Below are 18,979 nucleotides of genomic sequence, written 5' to 3' on the forward strand. Positions count from 1 at the left end.
TTACAGATCTTCTAATTTTTGAAGAAAATTTGAAATTAGTGGAGGAAACAGGAAAAATGATATGGGGTAATTTTATAAATAGCATTATTATGTAGTAACTAATAGTAAATATTCTGGGGACAGACTACCTGGATTCGAATCTCCATCTCCTTGATTTATGAGCTATGTGTCCTTGGGTGAGTTGCTTCACTTCTCTGTCCCTGAATTTCCTCATCTGTAAAATAGGGATGATATCAGCACTTACCTTATAGTGTCATTGTGAGGATTAGATGAGTTAATACATGGAGAACAGCAGAGAATGCCTTGGCACATAATAAGTACTTAATACATTTTTAAAAATAATTATAATGATTTTTAAGACTTGATCATTCAGTTCTTTCTGAACATAAGATAGCTTGCTCTGGCCGATTTTACTCATTTGGAATGAAATAACCAAGATGTCATGTTCCATGAATTACCATTAATCCCATATCAGAGGGGAAAAAAAGGGAAGGAAAATTGAAGGCCCTTCACATATCAATTTAAAAAGATATGAGCTCTTTGAAGAGAAATTCACTTCACAATACAATTGAAATTATGAAAAAGAGACCAGAACATATATGAAACTACATGACTGAAAGACCATGAGCAAAAGGAACCTTGAAGTAAAGAGGAAAGAAGGTTTGGGAACAAAATGTAACCAGTTGCTGGGGAGTTAAGAGAGCAGGTTTCATTTCTACCTGCTCAGGTGCAGGTCTCACTCAGCAGGAGCTTCGAGAGATTGAGACACACAGACAGTTCACACTCCTTTGAGTCACCACCATTTCTTAAGACAGAAAGTTTTAAATAGTTCCTGCCATTTGGAAGGGAGTCAATTAGCTGGACTGGATGGTAAGACTGGATAGAGTCCATAAGTGCTTCTAATGGAAACCAGGTCTTTTGTGCACACTGGTTTCCCAAGGGTAAATTATCACAACTTGCAGAAGAGATCCAGGGAAATTGGGCAGTTCAATGTGATGATCTGTGATTTTGTGCCCTGATTTTTTTGTCAAATTAGAGAACTTTAGGTTAACTTTAGATGTCCATTGTGTTATTGCAAGTTACATAAACCACCGATAGTATTAGTTTGGCACCTCTATCAAGTTTAAGAAAACTATCACATTATACCCATAATGGTTTGTCTAACTTTGAAATTTTGAGAAATAATGAATTGATATTTGAAAAACAAATCATGGGAGTTCCAAAAGTAGTGAGATATTAGATTGGCAAAATCTCACTTGGTATTTTAACAGCTTTATGGAGGTTTAATATGTATACTGTAAAATTTATCCAGTTAAGTGTACTACTCAATAATTTTAAATAAATTTATAGAGTTGTATCATCATCATGATAATTCAGTTTTAGAATAATTTAGTCACCCCAGAATATTCCTTGTGCCTATTTGTGTTAATCCCCACTTCCATTCCCAGATCCAGGCAACAAGTAATTTGTTTAATGCATCTAGAGATTTACTTTAGAATCAATCCAATTTACCAAACTAAAGCTCCTTGAGTGATGGAAGGGCTGTGTCCTCTTGAGGAAGGACCCTTCTACAAAGCCACATTTTTATACTATATTTTTGCTATCCTTCAAAGGATAATCAGAATAATATTCAGAATTTTGGGGGTTATTAGACACTGATTTTTATTTTGAAATGTCACTAATTTCTGAAGAAAGAGAATGCTGCTGTGGACAACCAGTCAGAAATAGGGGTTTGTGGCAGTCAGGTGGCCAATGAAATTTTCTCTGTGCCCATCTCACAGTGTGCTCTTTGGTTTCCTAAATCCATTCTTTAGTTATGTCCATATTTTGAGATAAAAATTGGTGTAGATATACTAACAAATGGAAGATTTCCATATTGATTACCCAGGCCATGAAATGAAAGCTGTTATAGGAAAAGCCAAGTGAAGCAAATTAGACCTAATTAGCCTACTAAAACAATAAACTAAAACAATATTTCATTTTAAGAAGAACTGGAGAGGTTAGTACTACCATCAATAATTTGAAGGCTTGGGGCACCTTGGTGGCTCAGTCGGTTAAGTGCCCAACTCTTGGTTTCAGCTCAGGTCGTGATTTCAGGATCATGAGATGGTCAGACTCCAAGCTCAGTGTAGAGTCTACTTAAGATTCTCTCTCCCTCTGCCCCTCCACCCCGTTCTGTCTATCTCCCAAATAAATATGTCTTTTTAAAAATGTAGAGGTTTGTTTTTTGCGGGATTTTTTTTTAATTGTTGTAAGAATACTTGATACTTGGGGCACCTGGCTGACTCAGTTGATAGAGTGTATGATTCTTGATTTCACAGTTGTTAAGTTCAAGCCCCCATTGGGTGTAGAGATTATTTAAAAATAAAATCTTAAAAAAAAAAAAGAATATTTGATACTCGATCTAAGGATTCTTTATCTACTTTCCTAACAGAGTTTTAAGTGTCCAGTACAGTGTTGTTAACTACAGGTTGAGTGTTGTTCGGTTCTCTAGAACTCATTCATCTTATATAACTGAAACTTTGTATCTATATAACTCTTAATTTCCCTCTCCCCCCAGTCCATGGAAACCATCATTCTACTTTCTGATTTTATGATTTGATTATTTTATTTTTTAAAATTTTTTTTAGAAGATTGTATTTATTTATTAGAGAGAGAGCAAGCATGGGGAAACAGACTCCCCGTTGAGTGTGGAACCCTACCTGGGGCTCAATCCTAGGACCCTGAGATCATGACCTGAGCTAAAGTCAGACATTTAGCCAACCGAGTCACCCAGGCACCCCATGATTTGATTACTTTATATACCTCAGATAAGTGAGATCATGTAGCATTTGTCTTTTGATGACTGGCTGATTTCACTTAGTGTAATGTCTTCTAGATTCATCCATGTTGTTGCATATGACAAGATTTCCTTCCTTTTTGAGGCTCTGTAATATTTCATTGTATGTATATAAAACGTTTTCTTTCTCCATTCATCCATCAGGGTCATTGGGTTATTTCCATACTTGGCTATTGTGAATAATGCTGCAATGAATGCAGGAGTGTAGATACCTCTCTGAAATGAAATGATACTGATTCCTTTAGATATATACTGAGAAGTGGGATTGCTATATAATAAGGTAGTTCTATTTGTAATATTTTGAGGAACTTCCGTACTGTTTTCCAAAATGCTGTCCCAATTTACATTCCCATGAACAGTGTACAAGAGTTCCTTTTTCTCCACATTTATTGCCAACACTTGTTCTTTCTTGTCTCTTTTATATTAATCACTGTAACACGTGAGGTGGTATCTTACTGTGATTTTGATATGCATTTCTGTGATGATCAGTGATGTTGAGCCCCTTTTCATACACCTATTGGCCATTTGTATGTCTTCTTTTGAGAAATGTCTGTTCAGGTCCTTTGCCCATTTTAAATTGGATTATTTGGTTTTTGCTATTGAGTGGTATGAGTGTTTTTTTATATGTACAGTTGAATGATTCATCACTTACATATAACACCCAGTGCTCTTCCCAACAAGTACCCTTCTTAATATCTATTACCCATTTATCCCATCCTCCTGCCCACCTCTCCTCCAGCAGCCCTCAGTTTGTTCTCTATTAAATCCATCTGGTCCTGTGTGTCATATAAAGCCACTGTTTCCTTGTTGATTTTCTGTTTGGGTGATCTGTTTATCAATGTAAATGTGGTGTTAAAGTCCCCTACTATTATTGTATTATTATTGATTAGTTCCTTTATGTTTGCTATTAATTGTTTTATGTATTTGGGTCCACCCATCTTGGGTGCAAGCATATTTACAATAACTATATCTTCTTGTTGGATTGCCCCTCTTTCTTAATATAGAGTGTCCTTTTTTGTCTCTTGTTACAGTCGTTGTATGAAGTCGATTTTGTCCAATATAAATATTGCTACTCTGACTTTCTTTGGACATCCATTTGCAATATAAATGTTTCTCCATCTCCTCACTTTGATTCTGCGGACATCTTTACATCTGAAATGAGTCTCTTATAGGTAGCATGTAGTTTGGTCTTGTTTTACTCACTCCGTCAACCTATGTCTCTTGATTAGAACGTTTAGTCCAATTACATTTGAAGTAATTATTGATTAGATACGTATCTATTGCTTTTTGTTACTTGTTTTGTGGTTATCTTTATAGTTTTTCTCTGATCTTTTCTTCTCTTTCTTCTTTCATGGTTTTCTGGTTTTCTTTAGTGATATACTTGGATTTTTCTTAAGCTTTTTAAAAAATCTGTTAGTGGTTTTTGGTTTGTGTTTACCATCAGGTTTGTATATAACATCTTCTGGTCTTGTTACTCGCTTAAGTTTCAACCTATTCTTTACTCTTTCTCCCCCATTTAGGTATATCATGTCATATTTTACTTCCTTTTATTTTGTGAATCCCTTCATTGATTTTTATAGAAATACTTATTTTTACCGTTTCCTACTTTTCATACTCTCCATTATGGTCTTTCCTTCTCACTCAGATTCCCCTTTAATTGTTAGGTTTTTCTCGTCGCCAATGAAATCAAGACCGCGAGGCAAACGTGGTTCGAGGGATAAACTTTATTGCGAGCACCCTCGGGGGAGGTTCCACGACTCAGGAAAGAGCGGTGAGTCGGGGAAGTCGCGCCCAGGCAAGGCAACGAGGGTTTTTATTGGGTACTGCTGGGGGTGGGGAAAGTCTGTCTTGGAGAGTCGTGGCAGGTTTTTATTGGATACTGCTGGGAGGTGAGGAAAGTCGGTAGGATGGGTTTCAGTTTCCCGACTAGGTTTTGGTTTAAATCTTGGCGGAAGGGTCGGTTATCTTGGCGGGAGAGTTGGCCATCTTGGGTGTCTTGGCCCCTTCTTCTCGGCCAGCCCAACAGTAATATTTCTTATAGGGCTGTTTTAGTGGTCATGAACCCCTATAGTTTTTGTTTTCTGAGAAGCTCTTTTTAAAACATTTATTTATTTATTTATTTATTTATTTATTTATTTATTTGAGAGAGCAGGGAGGGGCAGAGGGAGAGGGCAAGAGAGAGAGGGAGAATCTCAAGCCCACTATCCACTGAGCATGGAGCCTGATACAGAGTCTGATCCTGTGACCTTGACATCACAACCTGAGCCAAAAACAAGAATCAGACACTCAGTTGAGTGAGCCACCCGGGCACCCTGTCTGAGAAACTCTTTATTTCTCCTTCTATTCTGTATGATAGCCTTGCTAGAAAGAGTTTTCTTGCCTGCAGATTTTTTCCTTTAGCCTTTTGAATATATTATGCCCTCCTTTTTGGCCTGCCAAGTTTCTGCTGAGAAATCAGCTGATAGCCTTATGGGGGAATCCCTTGTATATAACTGTCTTTTTTTTTTTTTTTCTGCTTTAAATTTTTTTTCTTTATCACTTTTTGCTATTTTGATTACTATGTGTCTTTGTGTGGACCTCCTTGGTTTGGTTTTGCTGAGGTTTCTCTGTGTCTCTTCGATCTGGATATCTGTTTCCTTCCTCAGATTAGGGAATTTTTCATCCATTATTTCTTCAAATAAATGTCCTGTCCCCCTTTCTCTCTTTTCTCCCTCTGGGATCCCTATAATGCAAATGTTATTATGCTTGATGGAGTCACTGTGTTCATTAAATCCGTTCTTGTTTTACATAATTCTTTTTTCTCTCATTTGTTCAGTTTGATTATTTTCCATTACTCTGTTTTAGCTCATTAATTCATTCCTCTTCTTCCTGCAGTCTGCTATTTATTCTATCAAGTGTATTTTAAATTTCATTAATTCATTTATTGTGCTCTTCATCTCTGATTGGTTCTTTTTTACTGTGTGTGTGTGTGTGTGTGTGTGTGTGTGTGCGCAAAAAGGTAGTTTTATTTGGACCTGTGGGCAGAAAGAGCTGCACCAGGGTTGTGAGGAGCAATTGATTATATACTGTGGGGTTGAAGGAGGTAAGGGAAAAGGGAGGTTTTCAAAAGAACTTTCATATGCTAAAGAGGACCTACAGATACTAGAGGCCTTGCCATTGTCAAGTTAAGGTTGTTTTTCCCTCTAGCAAGGCATTAACATTAAAGATAATTGGGAGCTTCCTGGAAGAATATCACACATATCCCAATAGGAGTGGGGGTGGGGGAGGTTGCAGGGTGTCAGCTTAGGCTCTGTCCCAGCTAGCCTTCAGCTCCCTCATCCTTTCCCCCTGAACAATTTTGACCCTTAAATCTTTAAAGTTCTTGAAGGCAGAAGGTCTCATCTTTTGTAACTTCTTCCTGCTGAATACGGGCATAGAGATGTCCCTGCCTATAGGTCTATATGGTCCCTTGGAGATCATGAAGAGGAGTTACGAAAGGGGAGGCAGTTTTCGTATATGAACCTCCTTGAGTAGAAAGGATCATCTGTCAGCTGGAAGTTATGGCAGTGAAGGAGTCTTAGCACTAGGCAGGGAGATACCAGAAATGACAATAAAATAGGGGTAATATTATAATGAGAAAGAAGTCTGAATAAAAGAACTTTGATAGTTGACCTTTGATAATTTTCCTCCAGTCCAGGAGTTTAAAGCAAAGAGAGATCATTTAAAGTGCTAATTAAGGTAGTCATGTCAGTTAAAAACCTGGAAATACTTTTGTGGTAATCTGGAATGTATACACAGCATTCTGTTCTTAGGATACATTTTCTATTGCGTTCTTAAGGGTCTCACCAATGTCCTCCACTCTCTTCTCAAGTCCAGTATCTTTATGATCATGACCTTAAATTCTCTATCAGGCATGTTAATTATATCTATTTCACTTAGGTCTCCTGCTGTAGCTTTGTCCTATTCTTTCATTTGTGACTTTTTCCTTTGACTCCATATTTTGCCTAATACTCTGTGTCTGTTTCTATGTGTTAGGAAAGTCAGCTACATCTCTTGCTCTTGAAAGTAGTAGGTTTGACCTGCATTTTTTAAAAAGATTTTATTTATTTATTTGACAGAGAGAGAGAGAGACAGCCAGTGAGAGAGGGAACACAGCAGGGGGAGTGGGAGAGGAAGAAGCAGGCTCCCGGTGGAGCAGGGCGCCCGATGTTGGCTCAATCCCAGGACCCTGCGATCATGCCCTGAGCTGAAGGCAGACGCTTAATGACTGAGCTACCCAGGCGTCCCTGACCTGCATTTTTAACTAGATGGTGCTGGCCCTCCTCACAGTGGACACACAGCTGGTGAAGTGACTGGCTGGCAGTGGAGGGGTGGGGGTTCAGCGCTGCTGTCCTTCCTCCATAGGAAATGCATAGTGGCTGTGGGGATTGGGCTAGCCAGGCTGTTTTGCAAAGCATAATCAGGCTGGGGATGCCCTTTTAACAAGGTGTGGGCATTCTCTGCAGGACCTGGGGAGGTGCAGTGTTGGGAAGGTTTGTGCATGTCTTCTGGGGGAGGGGATCTGCAGCACCCATACTGTGGCAGGCCTGGCTTGAGGGGTAAGGCATAGTGTAAGCAAGTTAGGTAGGGATGCTGGAGCAGTGCTGGTTCCTGCCCATGGTTGTGTGTTTATGATGAGGGGTGGGGAAGAGAAACGGCACCTGCTATCTCCTTTATTCCTAGAGATGTTCCTCAGAGAATTCTGAGATTAGTAACTAACTCTTCCTCCCATAAGCTCCAGGCACCTTTCAAACTGTTGCTTCCAAGCTTTATCTCTGTGGGCTGCTGGCTGTGCTCTCTCTTTGAGGTCAGGGGCTCAGCTTCCTATTGCCCTCTGGGCTCTCTCAGAGCTAAACCTGCTGATTTTTTTTTAATTTTGTATTTAAATTCAATTTAATTAACATATACTGCATTATTAATTTCAAAGGTAGAGTTCAGTAATTCATCAGTTATATACAGCACACAGTGCTCATTACTTCAAGTGCCCTCCTTAATGCCCATCACCCAGTTACCCCATCCCCCCACCTTTCTTCCAGCAACCCTGTTTGTTCCCTATAGTTAAAGAGTCACTTATGGTTTGCTTCCCTTTCTGTTTTCCCCTTGTTTTACTTTTCCTTTCCTTCCCCTATGATCCTCTGTTTTGTTTCCTAAATTCTACTTATGAGTGAAATCATACGGTAATTGTCTTTCCCTGACTGACTTATTTCATTTAGCATAAACGCTCTAGTTCTGTCCATGTTGTTGAGCCTGCTGATTTTTAAAGTTCCAGGCTTGCGGCGCCTGGGTGGCTCAGTTGTTAAGTGTCTGCCTTGGGCTCAGGGCATGATCCCAGAGTCCTGGGATCGAGCCCCACATCAGACTCCTCCACTGGGAGCCTGCTTCTCCCTCTCCCACTCCCCCTGCCTGTGTTCCCTCTCTCTCTGGCTGTCTCTCTGTCAAACAAATAAATAAAATCTTAAAAAAAATACTAAAGTTCCAGGCTTTAAGTTCCACTGGTGGTAAGCAGTCACGAAATTCAGCCCCTCTGATTTTCAAAGCCATGTGCTGTTGGGATTGCTCTTCTTTTTGCAGCCTCCCTGGTGTACCCGTGTGTTTCTTGCCCCTCTCCACACCCATGGCTCCTTCCGTCTTGTGGTCAAACTTGTAGGGCTTAGGTTCCTACTGACTCTTCATCCTTTCTAATCTCTTCAATATAGCCTCTCTCTACCTTCATTTGTGGAGTATATTCAGCTAGTCTTTGGGTCCTTTTCTGGGTTATTTGCCCTTATGTAAGTGTTATCTAGTTATATCCCTGGGACAAGGTAAGTTTAGGGTCCTCCCCTCTACCATCTTCCCAGAAGTTATTAGCAAAATTTTTCAGAAGTATTTTGCTTTCTTCTGGCAAATGCAGCTATAGACATTCAATATTCTATCTCAGGGTTCTATCAACTGTCCAGTTTTCTATTCCATGGGACATTGTATAGATCCACTACAGTGATGGTATAATGCTGGTGGACCTGGTGAGAAAGAAGTGGCAAAATTCTTGATGCTTTTGTAAGTCACATGTACGCCAGAGAGTGGGAAGTATATTTCCCCCAGATACATGGACTTGCACCTTTGGGATAAATTCTAGGAGGCTAATGGTCTAGGGTAGATGCAGTGGTGTTTGAATTTACTGAGACACGTATAGATACTATGTGGAGAATTTATTAGCTCCTATAGGTGAATCTCAGCGTAGATATTTATGATTTAAAACAATGTTCTTTTAAAACATTCATTTAAAACAATGGTCTTCCATCCTCTGCAGCTTTCTTATAATAAGAAAACATTACTGTAACACTAATTTGAAAAGATATATGCACCTCTATGTTTATTACAACATTAGTTATAATAACCAACATATGGAAGCAACCCATGTCCATCAATAGATGAATGGATAAAGATGTGGCATGTGTGTGTACACACACACACACACACACACACACACACACACAATGGAATATTACTCAGCCATAAAAAGGAATGAGATGTTGCCATTTGCAACAATCTGGATGGGCCTAGAGGGTATGGTGCTGAATGAAGTCAGACAAAGAAAAACATGATTTCATTCATATGCGGAATTTAAGAAATAAAACAAATGAACAAAGGAAAGAGAGAAACAGAGAAATGAACAAACAAACAAAAACCAGACACTTAAATACAGATAACAAACTCCTGGTTGCCAGAGGGGAGATGGATGGGTGTGTGGGTGAAATAAGTAAAGGGGAATAAGATAGTTACAAAGTAAATAAGTGACAGAGGTGAAAAGTACAGCATCTAGAATATAGTTAATAAGATGGTAATAACATTTCTTGGTGATAGATGGTAGGCCACACTTATAGTGGTGAGCACTGAGTAATGCATAGAGATTTTGAATCATGTTGAATACACCTGAAACTAATATAACACTATATGTTAATTATACTTCAATAAAGGAATTTAAAAACAAAAAAGGAAGGAAGAAAGGAAGCAGACGGAAGGAAGGAAAAAGAAAAGAAGAAAGAAACAAGAAAAGAAACAAACAAAAGAAAAAACATTTCTGGCTAGTTGCTAGAACTTAGTAGAGACCAAATACTTGAAGTTAGCACATAACACGAGGTCTGTAAGTATGAACTGAGTGAAAATCCATAATGACTTTTAAAATAGTGATTCTCAACCCAGGATTATCTTCTCCAGCGACTGCTTTAAAAATCTATTGCAGGATGAAGTGATGTGAAGTAGAAACTAAGTGAAAAGTGGAATATACCTTGGCATTTATTGTTTCCAAACAAGGAAATAGTTCTTTACTCCCAACACCTGAAAGTCTACCTGACAGCTTCCTTTAATGTACAGTATTCTGTGTGGGAAAGTCTAGACATACTAAGGAGTTAATGCACTCTATGAAAATGAAAAAAACAAAAACAAAAAACCTCCAGCTTCCTTTACCTTCAATTAGGACAATTCTAAGCCACAATTTATAGAGTCCTCCAGTGGGCCATGACAGGCTTGAATTTCACTTATCAACATAAGCGTCCTTCACGTCTTAGTCTCAATTTCTACGTCCTTAATGATGTTTCCAAAACTCAGCTTTCAAATAAACTACTGACAATCAGTTTTTGTCTTTGGATCTTCTTCTGAGGGAGTACAACTTGGGTAACAAGATAGAGTTACTAGTCCTATATATATTTGATAGAATGATTCCTTGCGTTCTCCAAAGCATGTTTGCAGTTCCTTTGGAAACTTACAGGAAGTGGAAGAGAAGTAATTATATCCTTTTATTATCAAAATGATAAAAATTTCAATTATAGTTATTGTTTAGTAGATAGTGATGCTGTCTGCTAAAACAACCCATATTGTAGTGGATTCACAATTTCCATGGTAGCAAAGGTAATGAGTAGATGCTCTACAGAAGTAGATATCTATTCAATGAGGTAGATGTTATCCAGATCTGGATGTGTTAAGTATCAGAAACCTAAGGGAAAATATTCAGTAGGCTGATCGATATATAGTTTTAGAGCTCCAAAGCCAGATTCAATCAGCAGAATTTGATATAATGTCCCCATTTGTTCAATCTTTTTATGGCTATGTCTTTGTTCCATAATGTATAGATGGCAGGATTCAAGACAGGGGTAATAGCAAAGTCAACAATGAACAGATATTTATCAATTGATGATGTGGGGAAAGGCCAGACATAGAGAAACATGCATGGAGTGAAAAAAAGAACCACCACAGTGATGTGAGCTGACAGAGTGACAAATGCTTTGGATAAGTCTCCAGAAGAACATTTCCAGACCGTGACCAAAATAAAGATGTAGGAAAGGATTAGCAGGAAGAAGGTGCCCATGCTCTTGCAGCCGCTGTTGGCAGCAATAATAAACTCAAACTTGTCTCCCTCAGTGCACGCAAGTTTTATGATCCTGGGAAAGTCACAGTAAAAGCTGTCTACTTCATTAGGACCACAAAAGGGCAAGTTTATAATGAAAGCAAACTGAGACATAGCATGGATCACCCCAGTTACCCAGCCAGCGATTACTAATGAAACACAGATTTTAGGGTTCATGATATTCAGGTAGTGGAGGGGCTTACAGATTGCTGTGTACCTGTCAAATGCCATGGCAATGAGTAACACCATCTCCACTCCTCCCATGATGTGGATGAAGCATATCTGTGTCATGCAGCTTTGGAAAGAAATGATCTTGTATTCATTTAAAAGGCCCCTGATCATCTTTGGGACTGTGGTAGAGGTAACCCCCATGTCAATGAGTGACAGGTTGGCTAGCAGGAAGTACATAGGAGAATGTAGGTGAGACTCAAAAAGTACCAAAAAGAAAATGAAGAGATTTCCCAGGGTGATCCCTAAATAGATCCAGGAAAATATCAACATGAGAAAAACTTTAGTTTCCCAAGAACTAGAGAGTCCCAGAAACACAAACTCAGAAACCACAGAATCATTTAGTCCACCTATTGACTTGGTTGGAAGAGCTGATTTTCAAATCACCTGAGGATAGAAAATGAAGAAGGGTGAGAATCAATGGTACAAATGTAGGTTTTCTGGGGCACCTGGGTGGCTCAGTCAGTTAAGTGTCCAACTCTCAATTTCGGCTTGGGTTGTGATGTCAGCATTGTAAGATCAAGCGCTACATCGAACTCCATGCTCAGCATGGAGCCTATTTGAGATTTTCTCCCTCTCCCTCTCTCACTGCCCCTCTCCCTTCCCTCTCTCTAAAAAACAAAATGAAAACAAAACCAAACCACAAAAAAATCCCAAAAAAACAAAACAAAACTAAGAACCAGATATCAAACGCAGGTTTCCTATTTATGCTGCTACTTTGTTGTAAGGTTCATATTCTAGAGTTAGAAATCATTTAATTGGAAAAGAGAAAACACAAAATAAAATTACTATAATGATCAGAGGAGTGATTATATAAAAATAGAAAAAAATTTTGAGTAGTTTAGGGGGAGATCAATTGGGGATATTTCCCTTCTTATTCCATTATTAGGCATTTTTTTTCCTTTTACTGATTTCAAAACATTTCCCTTGATCACTTAACTAGATATTCTTACAACTGAATAATCTCTAACATTTCTGTCACTTTCACATTAATGCTCACATACTAACTTGCATATTCTTGTCAGCTGGATATTTTATTTCACTGATCAAACAGACATCATGAGGCTGAAACTGTTTAATAAATTTCACCTTGCTTCACCCCATCTGTGGGCTTTTTTTGGGTACAATTTATCATGCATGTCAGGTATTCAGATTGAAATTATTCATAATGCTTTGTTCAAGACACATTGTCATGATACATGCATAGATCTCTATATCAAATAAAATATTTGATATGAGAGAATAAATACCTGTTAGTAAGGAAATATTTACTAAGCAAAGATAATATTAATAGATAACATTTATTCCTCCTTGCAAGCACTGTACTAAGCATATTATCTCATTTTACCTTTATAGAATTCCATAAGATAGTAATCATTTTATTAGATTCATTTTATCAGTGGAGAAACTGAGTTACACAGAGATCAATCGTCAGAGCCACAGTTTTCATCTGCAGGTGCAGGATACCAGAATTCCTGATCTCAATCATGGCACTACAGTCTTCAAGGACAGCCCCTTCAAGTATATCCTGGGTCTTACCCAAGACCCATCAATTAGTTTTCTTCCTCTTTAAATTTCCCTTGACCTATAACAAGAACGGCATTAGTATTATGACCTATTATTAGCATAATGAGCTTTCTTTTGGATAAATCAAATCTCTATCTTGTGTCATTTTCCAATTTTTTCTCTAACTCTCATTGGCAAGCTGGTCCACACTTTTTGTTCATTCATAAGCTAAAAATGGTTTCCACAGATTTCTTGTTTGTTAGAAAGAAGCTTTGGATTCCGAATACCTCATGTAATAATCACTTTTCAGTCATTACTTACCTTGATCTTTCTGCGGGATTTGATGCTGTTTATCATGCCCTTGTTTTTGTAACTCCTTCTGCCTCTGGCTTTCTGTCTTCTTTAAAGCCATTCCCCTTCCCACTCCTGAAATTCTGTTAGTTCAAGTAGTGAGCTGAAATCACTTCAATTAGGAGAGAGTGGCCCTATCCCACCTTGAAAGTATGTTATATGATTTTTCTAAACCAGTTACTATATTTTTCTTGGCCCTGGATTGATGTAAGATGGGTCACAGGGCCCAGAACTGTTCAGTGAGTTGTAAATCAATGTCCTCTGTAGAGGGTTTTCTTTCCCAAATAAAAGGACATATCTTCATGTGCAGATGGATTATCCTGGTCCATTTTCCCCGCATTTGATGCTAATGTTATGCCTAAAGGTGAAGCAACCATAAAATTCTAAAACTCATACACTAAAAGTAATAGTGAAAAGTTCAAAAGGATCTGGGACCCAAGATGCATGTAGTCACTTACCCAAAGCCACAAATGATCTCTCTCCTTCTGCTTTTTAGTACCTACACGTTCCCTTCTCTATCTGTAGATTTATCACTGGACTCCAGAGCAGTATATTTAAAGTTGTATGTGATTCACACAAATTCAAGTCTCACCTCCACCTTCAAGTAACGTGTCAAAACTGAACTCATTATATTCCACTCCAGTGTTTTAATAAATATCATTACCATTTTCCCAGATGCCCAATATAGGCATCTGTGTGGCACTCTTGTTTGTATTACCCTTTCCACCTCTAGTTGCACAAGTTTTATTGTCAAATATTTCTTAATTAATTCTCTCCTCTGCATTTCTCTTGTCATTTTATTCTGCTTCTAGCCTATTTTCCCATCTTGACAATTGAAAAGGGTACTCAATGATCTTTCTGCTCCATTCTTCCCCAAGTCCAGTCCATTCTATAGTTTGATTTGAGATATGTCTATCTAAAGTCAAATACAATCATGTGGCTTTCCTACGTAAAACCTCTAGTGGGTCTGTCAAGAGAAAATTCTTGGAATCCCACCATATATCTCCTAAGACTTTGAAAAGAGAGGAGTAATATTTGGTTTCAGAAGATATTTCCATGAAAATTATAGGGAATGAGTGTCCTAAACAGTCACTGGATAAGTTTCAAAATTGATTCCTGGTAAAAACTCTTAGTAAATTAGGAAAGATTTAGAAATATATATATATATTATAGACTGTAGTCTATATATATATAGACTTCTATATATATATATAGAAGATTGTAGTGCCATGATTGAGATCAGGAATTCTGGTATCCTGCACCTGCAGATATATATATATATATTCCCCCCCCCTGCCCCGTTCTCGTCCTTTACTGCCTCAGGAGCCCCTGACCTTCCTCCCTGCACAGTGCCTGCCTTGGATGCAGGTGGGAGGGGAAGAAGACCCACACAACCTCCCACTGGGAAGTCCGGGCCAAATCCTGTTTGGCAGGAAGACAAAGGGCAACACCGGATTCTGCTGGAGGAACCCACGCCCCAACTTTTGTCCACCCACTGTGAAGTCCTCGAGTTCCCTGGGGGAGACCAGTGGCCACAACCGGGTCCTGGGACAGGGAGGTCAAAGGGTCAAGCCAGGTGCCAGAGCTCACAAAATATCCACAGCAACACTGGCCACACCAGGCCCACCTGGGAAACAGGCCAGCAGGTCCTCACACAGGTGGGGGGAGGCAGCCTGGGCTAAACCAAGTCTTTCCACGGGAGGGGTCCCCGGCGTCAAACCGAGCCCTGTGGTTGGAAGGCTCCCTGGACCAAACCAAGTAGTTGTACAGTCATGGGTCAAACCAGATCCTTTGGCAAGAGGGGTTCCTGACACCAAACAAAACATCAAACAGAATCCGTCATGGCAGCTACAGGCCAAGCTAAGTCCTTCTATGGGAGGAGGGCTGGTCAGCAGAGCCGAAGGAGTCCCTAGCAGCGGAAGCAGCTTCGAGCTCGGTGGCCGAGGGAATGGCCAGGCCAGACGGGGGCGGCGGGCCTCCTCAGACGCTGATGGTGCAGAAGACGGTGAAGCCCGACAGCGTGGTGCTGACCAGGAGCCCGGGGCACTGCGGGTGCCAGTGCAGCTCCTTCAGGTCCATCTCGCCCTGGTGCACAAATAGCAGCTGCTGGAGCAGGTCTGCCAGCCTGGGGTCAGCGGTCTCCGCATCGCCCGCTTCGGGGTCGTGCTCCATGGCCAGGTCCCACTGTGTGATCTGGTTGTCTGCACCCGAGGCCGCGAAGATGCCGCTGTCCTGGGGGTGCCACTCGACCGAGGTCACGGGGGCCACATGCTGCTTGAAGGTGGCCACTGGGGAGCCAGACTTGAACTGCCGCAGGTCCCAAATCTTGAGGGCGCCGTCGTCCCCGCCGCTGAGCAGGAAGGGTTCCCCGCGGCTTCAGCTGATGACGTTGACATCGCAGTCATGGGCGACGGCAGTGGTGAGGATGCAGGCCTTATCATTTAAAAATAAAATCTTTGTCTGCTGTTTTAGTCACAAAATGGTGCTGAACCTGAGTCAGTAAAGTCCATCCAGGCCCATTATAAAAGGTGATAGCATTATCTACTGTGAGGAGTAAACAAGCTGGCAGCCTATGGAGGGGAGGATAATGCTCCAGGCCCACCCTCTTACTGACTCACTGGCAATTCCTGTTCAAAAGGTAAATGGGCTAAATGGAAAAGAGAACCCTATCCATCCTACTTGTTCCAGAACCCTACCATCAATTCCAGTGTCTCCTGAGTGCTGTTAACTGTCCAAGACAACATAAAACTAACATAATACATGCAGAAATAATAAAAGATAATCTAGAGTATGGCACTGAGAATGTCCACCCTTGCCCCACACCCTGCAATTGATACATCATAGAAACCAGGGTGACTCCAGAGATACCATGGATGTCAATAAGTGGTTGAAGATATGGGCAATGTTGCAATGTTCAGTGCACTCTAAGCTGAGGTTTTGGGAACTAAAATCATTAGAAAGAGCCAGGAATTGTAAGTCTGAAGATCTGGGTTTGACTCCTGGAATGGCCAAATGTTGGCTGTTTAGCCTTGAGCAAATCACCTCAATTCTCTGAGATATGGTCTTCTGGCATGTAAGGGGAAAATATGAATGCCTTCCCTATCCAGTTCACAGGGTTGTGGTGGCAATTACATAGAATACTTTATGTGAAAAAAATATGTGTAACCCAAAAGCTGTGAACATTTTGCCTTGAAATATTGCATGAATTAAAAAGAAAGGAAGGTGGTAGGTATCTCAATGTGGTTTTGATTTGAATTTTGAACATTTTTTCATGTGTCTGTTAGCCATTTGTATGTCTTCATTGGAAAAGTGTCTGTTCCTATCTTCTGCCCATTTTTTGAATTGTTTATTTGTTTCTTGTGTATTGAGTTTGAGAAGTTCTTTGTAGATCTTGGATACCAGTCTTTTCTCTGTAGTGTCATTTGCAAATATCTTCTCCCATTCCGTGGGCTGCCTCTTAGTTTTTTTGACTGTTTCCTTGGCTGTGCAGAAGCTTTTGATCTTGATGATGAAGTCCCAATAGTTCGTTTTCGCTTTTGTTTCCCTTGCTTTGGAGACGTGTCTTGAAGGAAGTTGATGTGGCCAATGTTGGAGAGGTTACTGCTTATGTTCTCCTCTAGGATTTTGATGGTTTCCTGTCTCACATCGAGGTCTTTCATCCATTTGAGTTTATCTGTGTGCACGGTGTAAGAGAATGGTCCAGTCTCATTCTTCTGCATGCGGCTATCCAATTTTCCGAGCACCATTTATTGAAGATACTGCCTTTTTTCCATTGGATATTTTTTCCTGCTTTTTCAAAGATTAGTTGACCATAGAGTTGAAGGCCCATATCTGGGCTCTCTAATCAATTCCATTGAACTATGTGCCTGTTTTTGTGCCAGTACCATGCTGTCTTGGTGATCACAGCTTTGTAATATAACTTGAAATCAGGCAACATGATGCTCTCAGGTTTGTTTTTCTTTTTCATTTCCTTGGCTATTTGGGGTCTTTTCTGCTTCTGTACAACTTTTAGGATTGTTTATTCCAGCACTTTGAAAAATGCCGTTGGTATTTTGATTGGGATGACTTTGAAAGTATAGATTGCCCTGGGCACCATAGACATTTTAACAATGTTTATTCTTCTGATCTGAGCATGGATTGTTTTTCCATCTCCTTCTGTTTTCAGTTCCTTTCATAAGTGTTCTGTAGTTTCTAGAGTATAGTTCCTTTACCTCTTTGGTTAGGTTTATTGCTAGTTATCTTATGGTTTTTGGTGCTATGTAAATGGAATCAATTCCGTAATTCCTCTTTCTACTGTTACATTGTTAGTTTACAGGAAAGCAACTGATTTTTGTGCATTAATTTTGTATCCTGCCACATCATTGAATTTCTGTATGAGTTCTAGTATTTTGCGGGTAGAGTCTTTTGTGTTTTCCATATAACATATCATGTCATCTGTGATGAGAGAGATATCAATGCATCATTTAAGTATCTGCTCAACACATCTAGTAAGAAGTGATCCAAACCTGCTGTATGATTATTATAGAATAGCCATTAGTTCCGTTAGCAGAAACAACACTGAGATCAATGTGTCTTTACTTTTCTTTTTTTAATGTTTTTTAATTACATTATGTTAGTCACCATACAGTACATCCCTGGTTTCTGATGCAAGGTTCGATGATTCATTAGTTGCGTATAACACCAGGTGCACCATGCAATACATGCCCTCCTTACTACCCATCACCAGCCTATCCCATTCCCCACCCCCTCCCCTCTGAAGCCCTCAGTTTGTTTCTCATAGTCCATAGTCTCTCATGTTTCATTCCCCCTTCTGATTACCCCCCTTTCTTTATCCCTTTCTTCCCCTACCGATCTTCCTAGTTCTTATGTTCCATAGATGAGAGAAATCATATGATAATTGTCTTTCTCTGCTTGACTTATTTCACTTAGCATTATCTCCTCCAGTGCCGTCCATGTTGCAGCAAATATTGAGAACTTGTTCTTTCTGATAGCTGAGTAATAGTCCATTGTATATATGGACCACAGCTCCTTAATCCAGTCATTTGTTGAAGGGCATCTCGGTTCCTTCCATGATTTAGCTATTGTGGACAATGCTGCTATGAACATTGGGGTGCATATGGCCCTTCTCTTCACTACGTCTGTATCTTTGGGGTAAATACCCGGTAGTGCAATGGCTGGGTCATAGGGTAGCTCAATTTTTAACTTTTTAAGGGACCTCCACACTGTTTTCCAGAGTGGCTGCAACAACCTGCATTCCCACCAACAATATAGGAGGGATCCCCTTTCTCCACATCCTCACCAGCAATTGCTGTTTCCTGCCTTGTCTATTTTTGCCATTCTAACTGGCATAAGGTGATATCTCAGTGTGGTTTTGATTTGAATTTCCCTGATGGCTAATGATTTTGAACATTTTTTCATGTGTCTGTTAGCCATTTGTATGTCATCATTGGAAAAGTGTCTGTTCATATCTTCTGCCCATTTTTTGATTTGTTTATTTGTGTCTCGTGTATTGAGTTTGAGAAGTTCTTTGTAGATCTTGGATACCAGTCCTTTATTTGTAACATCATTTGCAAATATATTCTCCCATTCCGTGGGCTGCCTCTTAGTTTTTTTGATTGTTTCCTTGGCTGTGCAGAAGCTTTTTATCTTGATGAAGT

At 39.8% G+C, this 18,979-nt stretch overlaps 1 protein-coding gene across 1 annotated transcript; it reads right to left on the reverse strand.

Moving 5' to 3' along the window:
- Positions 1-10,889: 10,889 nt before the first annotated feature.
- Positions 10,890-13,383, reverse strand: LOC125281536 (olfactory receptor 4F15-like). Its single transcript, XM_048215301.2, has 2 exons — positions 13,293-13,383; positions 10,890-11,836 (listed from the first exon to the last, which is right to left on the reverse strand). The coding sequence occupies exons 1-2, from the start codon at positions 13,381-13,383 to the stop codon at positions 10,890-10,892; spliced, it is 1,038 nt and encodes a 345-aa protein (XP_048071258.2).
- Between the last annotated feature and the right edge of the window lie 5,596 nt (positions 13,384-18,979).

The sequence above is a fragment of the Ursus arctos genome, unplaced genomic scaffold (genome assembly GCF_023065955.2).
Source record: "Ursus arctos isolate Adak ecotype North America unplaced genomic scaffold, UrsArc2.0 scaffold_33, whole genome shotgun sequence".
Classification (NCBI taxonomy): Eukaryota; Metazoa; Chordata; class Mammalia; order Carnivora; family Ursidae; genus Ursus; species Ursus arctos.